This window comes from Elephas maximus, chromosome 11 (genome assembly GCF_024166365.1).
Source record: "Elephas maximus indicus isolate mEleMax1 chromosome 11, mEleMax1 primary haplotype, whole genome shotgun sequence".
Lineage (NCBI taxonomy): Eukaryota > Metazoa > Chordata > Mammalia > Proboscidea > Elephantidae > Elephas > Elephas maximus.
The window spans coordinates 29915848-29933856 of NC_064829.1; the positions used below are offsets into that span (position 1 = coordinate 29915848).

Consider the following 18009-nt stretch of genomic DNA (forward strand, 5'->3'; position numbering starts at 1 on the left):
CACCATGAGTCAGAATGGACTTCACGGTAACTGGGTTTCTGGGTTTGGGGCCATGGGCAAAAGAGTGATGAGGGTGAATAAGAATATTAATAAGAAGGAGAGTAATCAGGAGAAGAGAAGGACAGTGGAGATGGTGCAGGGGAAGGAGGTGCTACAGCTCCATCAGAGAGCTGCTCAGGTCCCAGTTCTGCAACTGTGATCTTGCCGATGTCTGGAACCAGGAGTCATGGTGCTCCTGTTCTGTTGGCTCTTGGTCCTGAAACCACATGATTACTATTGCTTGATCCTGGAATTCTCTGTACAGACCGCTGCTATGTAGGCAGTTGAAATTCAAGGGTATACTGGCTAAGGTGTGAAGAAGATGGTGGTTAATGTGTAGATCTGGTGGAGAAAGAAAAATTGTGTTTATTTCGAATGCAGTAAACTGGAGAGGTTGCACCCAGGTGGTGATGTCCAGGAGACAGTTAGAACAAAGGATCTGGTTTTTGGGAGAGGGGTTGTGGCTAGATGTGCTGGTTTGGGAATCACCATCACATAGAGGTGGTCCAAGCTGTGGACAGACAAGGTGACTTTAATAACTGTAACTCTTTTCCTTTATCAGCTCTTCCATGTGGCCTATGTCTTAATCAAATTTGCAAATTCTCCTCGCCCTGACCTTTGGGTCTTGGAAAGATCTGTGGACTTCGGAAGCACCTATTTACCTTGGCAATATTTTGCTCGTAAGTAACCTTGTCTACCATGTTAAGAGGGGCTTTAATTATTTCCAACAGATCAGGACTATGGGTCTAATTAGAAATTTAAGCTCTCGATGTTGCTAGCTAAAGGCTGGTTGATTTTAACCTTCTAAGTTACTCTCAGAATAGCTCCATTTCTTAAGCATGTGTACATTTATTCCAAGAATACCACACGCAGAACTGAGGTTGAAATGCCTTTATGGTAACAGTTCTTGCAGTATTTGCAGGGAAGCAGCATGCCTATAAGTGGACCATAGCTCCAGTCCTTAAATTTTTATGTAAAAGTAGGAACCAAGTTCCATCATTACAGGGCTATGTTGTCCATTACTTACCTTGACTCTATTACCTTTATTAATGAAGAATATCAGTGTCTCTGTACCTTATGATGAATTGAGGTGGACAGGAATTTTGCTTACAAAGGGCTTAAATTTTCCACGAGAACGCCGCAGAGCATAAACTTGCCTGATGGGGTATGTAGATTTAGGACCTCGTCTCCAGATATTGCCGCTGAAAGTTATTTCTTTCAGGAATGAATAACTTCATCCTAAGCTATTATCTGTAAGTCTTAAATGTTTCTCTGTTCTTTCTTTTCTTTTTTTGTTATTTCCTTAAAGAAACATAAGGCTTCTTAAGAGATTGATAACAAGGTGATAATACTTTGTCTTATAATATTAAAATTTTTTCTTCCTAGATTCTAAACTAGACTGTGTGGAACAATTTGGGCAGGAGGCAAATATGGCTGTGACTGGGGATGCTGATGTCCTTTGCGTTACTGAGTATTCCCGTGTTGTTCCTTTGGAAAATGGTGAGGTAAGAAGATTTGGGAGCTTGTGAGAGAGAAGGTTCAGAAGTGAACACGGCCCTTTAACATAGAGCAAGATAGAGACCAGTGCTTAGGACTGAGTGATAAATGAATCAAATCACGGGTTCCCAGAATGACTTGGGTTGGGTTGGGAATTCTGTTTAGGGTCTTGAATTCTCCCTAGGAGGCCAGGATTCAGGATTCAAGATCCATGAGCCTTGAACTGTCCTTCCTGGTGGCATATTTAGCAAGTGGGTCGTGAGTGCTGACCCCTGCCACCTCTTCACAAACACATTATCCCCTGTAACAGTGAGGAGATGAGGGCAGGTGGCCCCACTAATCCCGATTCCTTTTGGCAGGATAGGCGCCATCTGTGAGGGAGAAAATATTTCTGGGGAGAAAAAAAATTGAGGTTGCTTTTGGCCCTCGGGAGTCAGCCAGGCTGTTGTTAGGGAAGATGGGAAAACAGAGGTGGGGAAAATCAGGTTAAGAATTCAAGAGAAGTTGTGAGGCCAAAATGAACATGACCTGAGTTTCAGGTAGACTTCCTCAAAGGGCGTCAGTCTCCTCCATTTCTTTAAGTGGGGGAGATCTTTCCTGAGCAGCAATACCCAGTGTCTTCTGACAGTTGGTGAGTGGTTCACGTTCCAAATGGTTGCAACTCTGACTTCTCCACCTGAAGCTTCAAGACAAAACCCGCTTGTGTAGAGATTTCTGTGTTTCTGGCACTGTCATCTTTATATCCAGAGACTTTCTTTTTTCAGCCTCATTTAGATTACTTTAGCTTTGTTTCTTTGATGTAGTTTGACAAGTTTGTTTCTTTTTATGGATATTAAAATACTATATTCTCAGTATTTCATAGCTGTACAGCCCTTCAACTATACTGATAGAACAAAGGGTTTGAAAATGAAATGATAACACCTCCAGGGAGCCCAGGTTTTACGGACATGTTGCCAGACCTCGGAACTAGGAAGGAAAGGGAAGATGAAACTGCAATGATGTTTTTAGACATAAATAAGATCCAAGGCTAGGCCACCTATAAACATCTAGTGGCTCAAAGAAACCAAGTGCTTTGGGGCGTGTGGGTTAGTTTTAGTTACTTGCTGCTGAATTTAGATGAAAGGAATTTTTTTTCTTTTTGTGTATGTGGTTATTTTAGGTCGTGGTGTCCTTGATAAATGGCCGGCCAGGTGCAAAAAATTTTACTTTCTCTCACACCCTGAGGGAGTTTACCAAGGCAACAAATATCCGCTTGCGTTTTCTTCGAACCAACACCCTTCTTGGACACCTCATCTCCAAGGCACAGCGAGATCCAACAGTCACACGGCGAGTGAGTAGTGGTTTTCAAGTGCATAGTCAGCAGCTCTTACTACTGGCTTTGTTTGTCAAATTAATTGCCTTGAACCCTTTCAAGTAACCTTTATATAGCCAGTTCTTCTCTAAAATACTAGATGCAATTAGGAGTTTGGTTGCTTGAAGAAAAAACATTACACTCAAAAAAAGATAAATGCAGATGATTTTAGCCAGCCTTAGTAGGCTATAATCTGAGTAGTATAATAATAATAGTCTGGGTAGGCTACTTGGTGTTATAATACCAACTTCTGAATCTCAGAGACTTGGCAAAATAAAGGCCTCTTTCTTGCTTAGACCACAGTCTAGTGTGAGTCAGCAGGTGGGATCTGCTCTATGCTGTCTTTCAGGACCCCAGACTCTTTCTATCTAGAGGTGTAGCCATTCTGTAGGGCCTCAGAAGCTTCCTCTGGACTCCCCCTGTGTCTGGTCAAAAGATGAGGGAAGAGAGAGGGCATAGAGAAGATATACCTGTTCCTAACTGCACAGATCACTTCCACTGGCAAGAACTGGTCATCTGGTCCCACCTAATGCAAGGAGGTTGGGTAACGTAATCTAGCTGTGTGCCCAAGAAGATACAGAGGAGGACATAGATACTGGTGAACACCTGAACATCTCTCACTTTCAGGTGTCAGGACAGTTCCCCTGTCTTCAGGAGGGACCCAACAGAACAAATGCCCTGAGCTCACTCTTCTTCCTCTGTCTGATTTCCTGCCAGTGCCTCCTATTGGCCAAACCTGACGGGATGCCAAGGGCAAGACAGTCCATTGCTGTCGTCCATGAAGTTCAGGAAAAAGAGCAGGGTGGAGAGTGGACCTGGGGAAGTGGATAGAAGATGCCCAGGACACCTTGTAGAGTTTGGCTTTTTATGTAGGTAACATTACAGCACTGGGAAAGGAAGGGAAAGAAAACAATTTTTTTTGTTTCAGTTTTGAGTGCTTTCAAGAAACAGACCAGGCACCTTGGGTGGAGGTGGCCTGTCTTATGCATTTTCTGCCCACTTAGCCCTCTCTGAGCTGCCTCAGAGGTGGGGACTGCGTTGGATCAGAGGATAGATAGTTACATGTGAGAGCTGAACTTTCTGATAAAGCTACTGCCCCGTGCGTTTCTACTTCTCCAGGTGCCCTTGCCACAGATGCACCTCACTGCCTTCTTTTGTCTTTTTGGGGGTTGCAAGATTTGCGGTCATCCGTATGTGCATTTTCATAGCCTATGTGAATGTAGGCTCTTCTATTAAATGATTTTGTGGAGTGTAACACATACAACCTTTACCCGCCCCCCCAAATCTAGGATGCTTCTTTAAATGGAGGAATATAATACTGATGAGCCCTGGTGGTGCAGTGGTTAAGAGCTCAGGCTGCTAACCAAAAGGTCAGCAGTTCGAATCCACCAGCCGCTCCTTGGAAACCCTATTGAGCAGTCCTACTGTGGGTGACTCTGTCCTGTACGGTCGCTATGAGTCAGAATCGACTCAACAGCAATGGATTTTTTTTTATCCTCTCACGCTGTCAGTGGAGGCTTTTGTGTTGCTATGAAGATGAACAGGCTTTAAGTGGCACTTCCAGACTAAGGCGGACTAGCAAGAAAGGCCTGGTGATCTACTTTGGAAAATCAGCCAGTGCAAACTGCAGTGATCATGACGGTCCGATTCATAACCAGTTGTAGGGATGGTGCAGGACCAGGCAGTATTTCGTTGCATTGTGCATGGGGTTGCCAAGAGTTGGGGCCAAGTCGCAGCAGTTAACAACGATCCTATCACACAAATCACATGTGCTCCTGGGGTAAGTGCTGATCTAGTCATTTTCCGTCTTATTACTCTAGCCGTTAACACTGTGGAGAGAGAAGCCTCTGTATTGATCAGTGTGAAAGCCCTATTAATACTGAATGTATCCAGAATTAACAGGAGGGGTTGTTAGTGTCTCCAGACGAAGTAAGAGTTGAAGTAGGAAGCCTTGGCACTTTAACAGTTTTTAATTAGGAAACCAGAAGAGAACCCTGACATCCAATGTATAGAGTTCTTTAAGATGAATACACTCAACAAAAAAAGATACAAAAGACCTCTAGTCCTTTTGAATTCAAAGACTCCCTCACTGACAGGTATTCTTCTCACTGGCAACATGACCTAAATGACAGATTGCTCCACAGTCCCCACATTCCTCCCTAACTCCCACGCAGTCTTCTGCCAAGCCTGAGAAGTAAGAGAGCTGGCAGAATTTGCCACCTAAAGGAGAGACCGCCGACATACTGCAGATGTGCCTAGTGAATGAGATGGCAGGCACACATTTGTGGCCTGGATAAGGGGACAGTTCTTGGCTGGGTTTACAGCTTGCTGTGTGGCCTTGATGGACCTTGAACCTCTGACTCTGGTCTTATTCACAGAGCTAGCAAGGCTACCACAACTGCAGGAGGCCCTGCCGGTCTCAGGCCTGTATCTGACTCATCTTAGTAAATATCCTCTCCCCTTCTCAGAGCCTGGGAAAGTATTCTGCACATAAAACCACCAAAACCATTGCTGTCGAGTTGATTACAACTTATGGAAACCCCATGTGCACTGAGTAGAACTGCACTGCATGGCTATGACCTTTTGAGGGCAGATTGCCAGGCCTTTTTTTCAAGGCATCTCTGGGTGGGTTCAAACCGCCAACCTTCGGTTACCAGCTGAGCAGTTAACTGTTTGCACCACCCGAAGACTCCTATTTGCACATAGTAGGTACAGAGTATACTTTTTTTTGGTAAATAAATATATTTGCTTTATAAAAACCTAGAAAAAACAAACTAGGAAGATGTTAATCCCTTTTCAAAAGGCCATGGGATACGATTCTTTTCCAAGGCAATTTCACTCAACACATTTAAAGCACTTGATTTTCAAAGCTGGACAAATTTGGCAGCATGTAGTTAAATTCGATTAAGGAATGCATCTATTTTGTAAGACAAATTACAATCGATTGTGGCTCCTTTATGTTGAAGTAGGCAGGGAGAAGTGGCTCAGGAGTACAGGGAAGAAGGGAAGCAGGGTAGATACAGACACGGGCTACAGATTAGGAAGGCAAGGGCTATGTTGCTGTTCCGTACCGCTGACATGCTCTGTTTCCCGTTGTATAGTATTACTATAGCATAAAGGACATCAGCGTTGGTGGGCAGTGTGTTTGCAATGGCCATGCTGAAGTGTGTAATGCAGACAATCCTGAAAAACTGTAAGTACGTGTACAGATGTTTTTAGCCTTGCTGTGATCGTGTCTAATTGTTTCACTGGATGTGTCCATATCATTAAGTATTTCTAGGATCCTACCCTCAACAGGAATTTTTCAGGGTCAACAGATAGGTGGCAGGTGTGCATAGCAGAGCTTCCCATACGGCCCACTGCAGACGTGGCTGATCATAGATGATCTAGGCTGCAGCCACAAAATCCTCTCCAAGATGGTGCTCTGGGCAGCCACTACGTAATAATTGATTAGGGTTGTCATGAGAAATGAACCCGTCTGTCATCCCTGGTCTAATTGGAAAAGAGATACATGTTCCAAATCTTTTTGTTTTTAATTGAGGTATATTGTACATACAATAGATGCATGGATCTTAAATGCTAAGTGTTTGGCAGTTGTATATGCTTGTGGTACTCCTGCAGGAGGGCTGGTTTTAAGGGTTGGAAATTACTGGATACTAGATATAGTAATAATTTTCTCTCAGTGTTTCATTTAAAGTCTACAGTTCTCCATGAGCAGCATTTACTAGAGACAGATTTTACTTTTCATCAGATTCAGGTTTGTACGTCTTTAGGCCTCACTTTGTGTTCAGGCAGAGTCTCCAGCTGTCAACTTAAGTGGTGCGCTCTTTTCCTGACCAGCAACGATCCTTAATGTTGTCAGCCCTTCTTCAGGTTTCAGAGGGTGCCATCCCAGAGAGCTTATACACCAGCTAACTAACCTTTCATTGGCAAGGACTTGTTTAATAATGATTACGTAATCTGTTACCATCATGTAGCCTTCTGGAGAGTAGGCCTGAAGACCCTGGAAGTCAGGTCAGATAAGGTCAGGTAAGCAGAGAGAGGGGAGAGAAGAGGTTGGACTAGTGTCCTTGAGCCTGGGACAAAATCGCGCCATGTGGGAAAGGGTGGCTGGATAGTGGTGCGTCAGCATGAGGGCACCAGGAACCTATCTTTCCTGAGGGGTATAGGAGAAGCCACTGAGGGCGAACTCTGCCCATCCCTTTGCATAAAGCTAACCCTGAATATATAAACTGCAGTATTCATTATTTTCACTATCGCTGGCTATGCATGAGTTGTGGGGTTTTCTAAAAATCATTCATTCATTCAAAAAAAAAATTCCCCAAGTGCCTGCTCCTACTCCCTTGATAAACAAGGCGGACAAGAATCCCAGTGGGGACAATAAAGTACGACAAGTGTTTTGCAAGGTGGCGTGTTCGTGGTAGAGAAGATTAACAGCTCAAAACCCCATAGAGATATCATAGCACATTTGAGGAACTTGTAAATTCTTTCCTCGTTTTAAAGCTTTCATTTTCTAGTTTAAAGGTGACTCCAATCTATGGGTTATTGGATTAGGGTTTTCCTTTCCTAATTCTTAGTTTAGGAAAGGCTTAGCTGACCAAGAACTGTCACCAGCATGCTGTGGTATGGTCTGCCCCTCGGCAACTTGTGTTCATACCCTACGCTTTCATCTCATTCCCTACCTCCTCGTTCCCCATCCCGAATACTCCCGCAGGGACTCCCAAGCCCCCTAGCGTATGGTATTAGAGAGTATGTAGTAAATTATTTATGCCAAAGAAAATTTCTATCTCATTTTATTCTTAGCTCTTATTTTCTGCCATCTATAAAATGCATTTGTTGTGTTCTCCCTGGATTTGGCTACTCTATTTCCTAAGTACCGATTGCCAATAAGATATCTTAGTTTGTATTTCGTTGTTGAAATTACTGCTACTTTAGAATTGTGCAGCTTACAATGATCTATAAATTGATTACCAAAAATATTCTGATGTTTTAAAAGCTGCTATTTAAATATAATACAAACATTATATACAGAAAACTCTTTTTTAATGGGATTCCTTTTGATAGAAATAACAGTTTTAAGGAATGCAACTATGTGCCTCCACCTGAACCATGAAATCGATGTGACGTAAAATGGATGGCAGCAACCCCCAACAGCTGAAACTTACTTTTACCAAATGGGCACCAACCTAGTATTGCCGTTCTTTTTCTTCTCTCTCTTAGTGGGTGACTCTATCACCTGTAATCTATCCCCCCATTAGTTTACTTCATGCTAGGAAATGAAGGATTTTCTGACTTCTCACCCATCATAGCAAAGAATTATTCTGGGGAAATTGCCAGTTTTAATTTTTCATAGAATCTCTCTCTCTCTGTGTGTATATATGTCCATATTATCTTACAGCATTTTATAGTTTCCAAAGCACATCTATCGCCATTTTATCCAGGAGGCAACTGAGGATGGGGATCAAAAAGGTTAGGGGCAGAGATAAGAGAACTAAGTTTTAGTCCTGAGCGGCAGATGCAAGGGCAAGTTTCCCATATCAGCTATTCAGCCTGGGCTGAGAGAGATTTAGGAAAAGCAATGGTTTGGAGTTACCAATATGATTCAGACAGGTCCCAGACACTGTTTTTTCTATACTCAATTTTAACGGTGGTGAAGTGGTTAAGAGCTCAAGCTGCTGACCAAAACATCAGCAGTTTGAATCCACCATCCGCTCCTTGGACACCCTATGGGGCAGTTCTGCTCTCCTATAGGGTCACTATGAGTTGAAATCTACTTGACGGCAAACAACAGCATTAGAATATTCGGGAGTCCTTGGGTGGCACAAATGGTAAGAGCTCGACTATTAGCTAAAAGGTTTGTGATTTGAACCCACCCAGAGGTACGTCAGAAGACAGCCTGGCAACCTGTTTCTGAAAGGTCACAGCCTTGAATACCCTATGGAGCACAGTTCTGGTCGGCACATGCCGGTTCTCTGTGAGTTGGAACCAACTCAGTGGCAACAATGTGAAAGTAATTGGACTACATGTTCTTCAGATGGTCCTCCCTGAATATTCTTTCAGCCCTGTTTGTGCCAAATATTTCATGGCAACAAGCTGAGATGGCCTCCCTGACAAGTGCCCATTTGGACTCCAGCTGGTCTGTGAGCCAGTTAAATCTGTGTCTGTGTGCTCCCACAGGTGGTTGAGTGGGAGAAGGATGGTGCCTCCCCTTAGGAGGGTAACTGAATATTTGCCATCCCATCTCTCCTCAGAGAAGAGTGGAGCTTTCTTCGGAAACTGTTTTGAATCCTCTTTCAAGCACAGATGTGTAAGAGATCAAAGCCCGGTGTTCTCGTCCAGTGCTATGGCTATACCCTTTCATTTTAACATGGGAAAATTTTCCGGCAGATGCCTAAGCCTTTGAACTTAAATTTTGAGAGCTTTACCCCTTTGCCTCACTGAGTAATCTCCTCTTTTGGCCCGGTGACAGAGCTGTTTGTTGGAGCTGGCACAGCCTCGGGGTGTGGTATTCTCTGAGATCTAATTATTAGTCACAGCCCTTGGATTCTGTGAGTCTCTGTGCTGACCCCAGTTGGAGAGCAGGACTCTTGAGCAGACCTTTCTCACAGGGCTATTCCAGATGTTTGTGAACAGATTCCTTTTTTTAAAATTGTTGTGAAGATATATATAGGACGGTATTTGCCAGTTCAAGATTTTTCTGTGTACAGCTTAGTGACACTAATTAATCCTGTTGAGCAACCACCACCAACATCCGTTGCCAAATGTTCCATCACTGTAAACAGAAGCTCAGTGCTTCCTAAACGACGATTCCTTCTTTCCTCCTCTGGTACCACTAGTAAACTTTGGTCTCTATATAGTTGCCTACTCTAGATATTTCATGTAAGTGAGATCATACAGCATTTGTCCTTTCATGATTGACGTACTTCACTCAGCTTAATGTTTTCAAGGTGAATGGATTCTTAACACATCCTGATGGGCTCAGCACTGGCTTACTTCTTTGCTCATTTATTATAACCAGGCCTTCGAACGGGTTCATTCCGGCTGGAAACCCTGCTGAGAGTTTGCATTTCCACCTCCAGATATACTGAATCAGAATCTACAGTTTAACGAGATCTTCCGATGCAGTATATCTGGGATGGAAATGCAAATTCTTAGTGGGGGTTCAAACCAGAATGAACCAGTTCAAAGCCCTGATTGTAATGTGGGGCAGTAGAGAAGGAAGAGACCGGGGCTTTGGACAGACTTAGGTTTGAAATATCACCATGTGACCTTGGCAAGTGTTTCAGTATCTCTGAGTCTTAGTTTTGTCATCTGTAAGATGGAGCAAATGAGCTTGATTTTGTAGAATTTGGGGAACTTGAAAAAATATAAGCAAATGCTTTGTTCTCATAACTGCTCAACAAATGGCACTTGCTGGGGTGACCATGATGATTGTATTCATGTGCCAGTTTTTCCCACAGGAACAACTGATCTTCAAACTTTTCAAATAACTGACATGTGCTTCACCCACATGGCCAGGTTTCGATGTGAATGTCAGCACCACACCTGTGGGGAGACGTGTGATCGCTGCTGTCCCGGCTATAATCAGAGGCGGTGGTGGCCTGCCACTTCGGAGCAGAGTAATGAGTGCGAGGGTGAGTGTCTGGCAGGGGACTGGGAAGCAAGGCTCCCCACAGGCCTCTCTCCCCATTTCTACCTAAGGACTGACGCCATGTTTCCCACGCTTAAAAAGAGTCTAGGATCATGTCCATCTTAGGAAGTCAGATCTGTCTGTTGTAATGAAGAAAATCACAAACTGGAGGTGAATCCAGATATAAATATGGGCACAAAATGAACAGCAGTAATAATCATTAGTATTTATCAAGCATTCATGATATGCCAGGATGGGGGCAGTGGAGGCTCAATGGGCAAATTCTCACCTTCCACGTGGGGGACCCAGGCTGGATTACAGCCAGCGCACCTCATGTGAGGCTGCCACCCGTCTGTCAGCGGAGACCTGCCTGCTGCCGTGATGCCGAACTGATTTCAGCAGATAGAGCTTCCAGACTAAGATGGGCTAGGAAGAAAGGCCTCATGATCTACTTCCGAAAATCAGCCCATGAAAACCTTGTGGATCACAACTGTCCCATCCTCAGTGGATCGTAGGCATCGCAAAAGGCTGGGCATTTTCTTTCCATTGTGCATGGGGTCACTAAGAGACGGGGCCGGCAGTGCCAGCTAACAACCACAACAATACATGCAAGTATTGAGCCGAGTGCTTTAAACTCTTGCCATTCCTTGGGCTATGATGCTGGATAGAGTCGTAGCTATTTTGAGGACCAAGGTTCAGAGAAGGTGGCAAGATTGATGTCTAAACAAGAATTGGAGGCACTGAGGGAGGAGGGAGAAGGGATGGGAGGAGCAGTATAAAAGGAATGAGGCAGGTGGAGGATGGAAGGGGCAAGAGAAGGAAGTAAAAGACAGGAGGCTGCTTTTAACTTATGGGTAAAATATAAAGCAAGAAGACTGTTATTTTTAACAAACAAACCCTAACTAAGACATCCAACTGAAGATTAGATTTTATACTCATCTTCCTGGGAAGCTACATATTTATTGCAATTGCCAGAAACATTTTTTATAACTTTTTGGTATCTGCTTCAGAGACTTTCTAAATTTTTCTAAATATTCTTGGCATTTGAAGATGGATTTTCTTTCTTTCTTTTTTTTTTCCGTTAAAAACAGGTCAACATGACCTTTATTAATGAAATTAAAAAATTTATGGTGCTTTAGGTGAAAGTTTACAGCACAAATTAGTTTCTTATTCAAAAATGTATACACAATTTGTTTTGTGACATAGGTTGCAATCCCCTCAATGTGTCAGCACTCTCCCCCTTTCCACCCCGCGTCCCCTGTGTCCATACGTTCAGTTTTCCTGTCCCTTTCTGCCCTCTAGGCTTTGCTTTTGGGCACATGTTGCCCTTTTGGTCTTTTATACTTGGTTGAACTAAGAACCACATTCCTCACATGTGTCATTGTTTTATAGACCTGTCTAATCTTTGACTAAAAGTTAGTCTTCTGGGATGGCTTCAGTTCTGAGTTAGTAGGGTGTCTGGGGCCCGTAATCTCTGAGTTCCTTCAGTCTCTGTCAGACCAGTAAGTCTGGTCTTTTTTGTGAATTTGAATTTTGCTCTACATTTTTGTCCCGCTCTGTCTGGGACCCTCTATTGTGATCCCTGTCAGAGTGGTGGGTGGTGGTAGCTGGGCACTATCTACTTCTTCTGGGCTCAGGCTGGTGGAGGCTGTTGTTCATGTGGTCCATTAGTGCTTTGGACTAGTATTTTCCTTGTGTCTTTGGTTTTCTTCATTCTTGTTTGCTCTGGACAGGATGGGACCAATAGATTTATCTTAGATGGCTGCTCGCAAGCTTTTAAGATCCCAGACGCTACTCACCAAAGTAGGATGTAGAACATTTTCTTTATAAACTATGTTATGCCAGTTGACCTAGATGTCCCCTGAGACCATGGTCCACAGCCTCCAGCCCTGGTAACTTGGTCCCTCAAGGTGTTTGGATGTGTCTAGGAAGCTTCTATGAGTTCACTGTGGTCAAGTTGTGCTGTCTTCCCCAATATTGTGTGTTGTGGATTTTCTTTTTGGAAATGGCCAAAAAGCATATGGAGCCAGATTTGTTGAATAGTTGGGTAAAAATCTGTACTTTATACTTTTTGGCCAAATATTTTTTTGTAACTTTTGAGAGATAGGAGTCCCTGGGTGATGTAAGTGGCTAACGTGCTTACCGAAATGTTAGAGGCTGGAGTCCACCAGAGATGCCTTAGAAGAAAGCCTTGGCAATCTATTTCCAAAAAACCAGCCATTGAAAACCCTGTGTTCAGTTCTACTCTGACACACATGGGGTCAGCATGAATTGGAATAACTCAGCGGCAACTGGCAGTAAGAAATAAGACTGATGATCTCATCTGACCAGTAAACTTACTCAAAAGCATTTCCAGTGAAGAGTTCCAAGAATGTTTTGAGAGGCTAATGTTGTTGGAACATGTTGGTAGCTGCCTAAGGCAGGTGGATGCCTAAGCCCAGATGCGTTACGTAGATGAACTTTATAGTCGAAGCAGACAGGTTCCTTCTCAGAGACTTCCCCACTCCCCAATCCTGAATAATGGGACAAGAAAGAGGGAAAGGTGATGATAATCGGGGATCATTCCTCCTACTCCTTTCCAGTGCTAGTTTTGAATATTTTGCTTGATGGATGTTGATCCCATGAACTCCATCCAACATTTGCAATTTGATTAGTTTTCCATACTAATGGAACCATTTATTGAATAACATATTTCAGTCCAACACATATGAAAAATAAATTTAAAAAATTTTTCTCACATGAGTTTTTAACCTTTTAAAATGTGAAAATGGTTAAAAATAACAAAAACTGTTTATGGAAATCAGGCTTATTTAGATCCATTTATTAGGTGTTTTCTAAATTTAATTTTAATTATTCAGTTCAAAATTGTAAAGGTAGTAAATATAATTGACTTGAATTTTTTGTGATGGAACCAAAACGGAGACAAAAATAAGTGTTCAGCCTGTAAAAACAGGGAGACTTGCCTAATTTCTAATTCAGTATTCTTTCCCGATAAATTCATCTGGCAACTTGATTAAAAATTACCAGTTGCTAGCAAGACTTAGAAAATTTGATCTAGGTAGAATACTATAATGATATATTCTGCTTAGGGAAGAATTTTACTCATGTTAATTTTTTTCATCTTGGGAAATTGTATAATTAGAGATGTATTATATATTACTTGTAGTTAATTTGGCAGTTATAAAAAAGAGAGAAAATTAAAGTAACCAATAGCTTTACTATCCAAAAAGAGCTACTATTAATATTTTATTAGATATTTTAGTTTTTCCATGAATATTTTAAATACACAAGATTATATTATTTATACAGTTTTAATCCTAATCTTTTCCATTTGACTTTTCAGATTTTTTTCATGTTATTAAGAACTCTTTGACATCAGTTTTGATGGCACATATTATTGTCATCCCATAGATTCAAGTCAATCCAACAAACATTTTTTTAGAACCCACCGTGTGCCGAGGACTATGCTCTATTGTGAGCAAAACACGTGTAGTCTGTGCCTTCACAGAACTTACAGTCAAGCAAAAATACAGTTGTTTATCCATGCTTAGCCATCTCCCTATAATTAAACATTAAGGTCCTTTCTAATTTATTGCTATTATGAATATTACTGAGGTGAAAAACTTAGGGTATTGGCTTAGAGTACAGGGTCTTGAGTCAAACAAAGACAGGTCAGAATCCTGCCTCTTTTACTTAAAAGCTATGTAACTATGGGCACATACCTAACCTTTCTAAGTCTAACTTCCGTATCTGGGCTATGAGGGGAATGGTACTTACCTTAGAGTGTTATTGTGCAGATTAAATGAGATAATACATGTAAAATGCTTTTTACAGAATACCAAGAGCTCAATTACTTTTGTTAGGAGTGGTAATACCAGGAGTAGTAGTATTCTCTTTATGCATAAAGCTTAATTGGCATTCTGGTTTGTCTTAATCTGTTGTAATTCTATATCTTATTTTTTTAAAAGAAACATCTCCCACTTAATATCAAACGAAAGGAGCTATCAATTGCATATTATTGTAGGTAGGTCTTAAACCAAACAAAAACCCGTTGCCATCGAGTCAATTCCGACTCATAGCAACCCTGTAGGACAGAGTAGACTGCCATGTAGGGTTTCCAAGGAGCGGCTGGTGGACTCGAACTGTTCACCTTTTGGTTAGCATCCATAGCTCTGAGTGTAAAGTTTAAAGATGTTCCGGAATGCACTTTACTGTAGCTCAATGAGCAGTAATATTATCTGGGGGCAATTACTGCATGTCTCATAGTAATGATGGAATATTGATATAAATATGCTTTTTTTTTTCCCAGCATGCAACTGCCATGGCCATGCCATCGACTGTTACTATGATGCAGATGTTGAGAGGCAGCAGGCAAGCTTGAATAGTCAAGGCATCTACGCAGGTGGAGGGGTCTGCATTAATTGTCAGGTGAGGCACTATTTAAACCAAAGTGGGTGCGTCATCATAGGGAATGAGCTTCAGTAAGCACGGCTCCCAGAGAGATGTAAAGAAGGTGATGTGCAGTTGAAGGTATTTTCTGAGACCATTTCTCCACTTTTGTCCACAAAAGGCTTTGTTAGCTGGACGTAATTAAGGGATTATAGTGAAAATGGACTGGAAGAGATCCATATTTATGCCCATTCCCAAGAAAGGTGATCCTACTGAATGTGGAAATTATTGAACAATATCATTAATATCACACACAAGCAAAATTTTGCTGAAGATCATTCAAAAGCAGCTGCAGCAGTATATCGACAGGGAACTGCCAGAAATTCGGGCTGGATTCAGAAAAGAAGTAGAACCAGGGATATCATTGCTAATGTCAGATGGATCCTGACTAAAAGCAGAGAATACCAGAAGGCTGTTTACCTGTGTTTTATTGAGTATACAAAGGCATTCAACTGTGTGGATCATAACAAATTATGGATAACATTGCAAAGAATGGGAATTCCAGAACACTTAACCTGTACATAGATCAAGAGGCAGTTGTTTGGACAGAACAAGGGGATACTTCATGGTTTAAAGTCAGAAAAGGTACGCGTCAGGATTATATCCTTTTACTATACGTGTTCAATCTGTATGCTGAGCAAATAATCCGAGAAGCTGGACCATATGAAGGAGAACAGGGCATCAGGATCAGAGGAAGACTCGTTAACAACCTGCGTTACGCAGACGACACAACCTTGCTTGCTGAAAGTAAAGAGGACTTGAAGCACTCAGTAATGAAGATCAAAGACCACAGCCTTCAGTATGGATTACACCTCAACACACACACACACACACAAAACCAAACCTGTTGCTGTCGAGTCAATTTCAACTCATAGCAACCCTATAGGACAGAGTAGAACTGCCCCGTAGAGTTTCCGAGGAGCATCTGGTAGATTCGAACTGCTGACCTTTTGCTTAGCAGCCGTAGGTCTTAACCACTATGCTACCAGGGTTTCCCCTCAACATAAATAAAACAAAAATCCTCACAACTGGACCAATAAGCAACATCATGATAAACGGAGAAAAGATTGAAGTTGTCAAGGATTTCATTTTACTTGGATCCACAGTCAACACCCATGGAAGCAGCAGACAGGAAATCAAAAGACGCATTGCACTGGGGAAATCTGCTGTAACAGACCTCTTTAAAGTGTTGAAAAGCCAAGAAGTCACCTTGAAATCTAAGGTGCGCCTGACTCAAGCCATGGTATTTTTCAATCACGTCATATGTATCTGAAAGCTGGACAATGAATAAGGAAGACCGAAGAATTGATGCCTTTGAATTGTAGTCTCGCCGGAGAATATTGACTATGCCATGGACTGCCAAAAGAACAAACAAATCTGTCATGGAAGAAGCATAACCAGAATGCTCTTTAGGAGCAAGGATGGCGAGACTGCGTCTTACATAGTTTGGACATGTTGTCAGGAAGGATCAGTACCTGGAGAAGGACATCATGCTTGGTAAAGTACAGGGTCAGCAGTAAATAGGAAGACCCTCGAGATGAATTGACACGGTGGCCGCAACAATGAGTTCAAGCATAACGATTATGAGCATGGCACAGGACCAGGCAGTATTTTGTTGTGTGTTACATAGGGTCATATAAGTCTGAATCACCTTTATGGCACCTAGTAACAACAACAACAGTGAAAATGGAAAGACCCCTGGTGGCGCAGTTGTTAAGTGCTTGCATGCTAACTGCAAGGTTGGTAGTTTAACCCACCAGCTGCTCCTCGGCAGAAAGATATGGCAGTCTGCTTCCCTAAAGATCACAGCCTTGGAATGGAATTCTAAAAAATGTCAAAGAATCCAAAAGAAGGGAAGAAAGGAGAAACAAAGGAACAAAACACACACACCTTCCCAAAATAAAGGGAGAAACAGAAAAAAAAAATGCAAAAGATAGGCCTAAATCCAACCACATGGATACATACGTTAAACGTTAATGGACTAAGCACTCCAATTCAAAGGCAGAACTTATCTCTCTTTCTATATATAGACGCTTCTCTGGTTTTGCTTCTGTAGAGAACCCAGCCTAAGACATTTGACCCCACTCCCAGTACCAAATGTCTTAGGCTGGGTTCTCTAGAAAAGCAAAACCAGCAAAGTGCCTGTATGTATGTAGACATATATATGTATACAATATATATAGAGAGAGAGAGCGAGAGAGATTTATATCAAGAAAATGGCTCACGCAGTTGTAGAGGCTGCAAAGTCCCAAGTACCTGGGTCAGGCAGAAGGTCCACATAGCTGCAGGGGCTGGCGAACCCAAGATTGGCAGGTCAGACAACAGGTCTCTAGCTCACAAGCTGTAGAAGCTGACAAATCTCAAGACTGGCAGGTAAGCTGGCAGGCCGGTCTCTCACAGACTGCAGAGGCTGATGAATCCTAAGATCTCTAGGTAAGCGATCAGAGGTCAGATGAACACGAGCCAACTGCAGGATCCAGAGTGAGCAAAAGCCCCGTGAGCCTTGCCAGAAAGTCCTCTTACATTGGATGCAGGCCACACCCCCAAGGAAACTCCGTTTCAACTGACTGGCTTCTCACAGCAGATTCCATCATGGAGGTGATCACAGTATATCAGATCTCATCATGGAAGTGATTACATCATTATATGACTGCCAAACTACATTATTACTGCCAAACTACTGAGAATCATGGCCCAACCAAGTTAACAAACAACCTTAATGATCAAAGTCCACCCCTTGTCAACTTGGCACCTGTACATGTCTCTGTAAACCATACGTAATCTCTGAATAAAGAGAAATTATATAGTCATACTTGCACCTAACATGATACCACTGAAAACACACTAGCCCTGTTTAGATCTTATATTTTATACGTGAAGAAAACACAAATATTTGATGCACACATACAAGGAAGAAATACTTTTAAGAATTATAGTCTTCGTTTCTGCAACTGGTCACGTGGTCTTAACTCGTGTTTAGAACTACTGTCTTCCTTACCCATTCCATATTCCCTTTGCTTTTTGCAAGTACCTCAGCAGGTTG

General features: G+C 42.3%; 1 protein-coding gene across 1 annotated transcript in view; it reads left to right on the forward strand.

Annotated features, from left to right (window-relative positions):
- LAMA3 (laminin subunit alpha 3) overlaps positions 1 to 18009 on the forward strand; it is a 323465-nt gene that overhangs the window by 64686 nt on the left and 240770 nt on the right. The window contains exons 3-8 of the mRNA XM_049902138.1: positions 602 to 719; positions 1426 to 1544; positions 2696 to 2866; positions 5989 to 6080; positions 10406 to 10521; positions 14827 to 14945. Of these exons, the coding sequence (XP_049758095.1) occupies positions 602 to 719; positions 1426 to 1544; positions 2696 to 2866; positions 5989 to 6080; positions 10406 to 10521; positions 14827 to 14945 (735 nt within the window). The remainder of the gene's footprint in view (positions 1 to 601; positions 720 to 1425; positions 1545 to 2695; positions 2867 to 5988; positions 6081 to 10405; positions 10522 to 14826; positions 14946 to 18009) is intronic.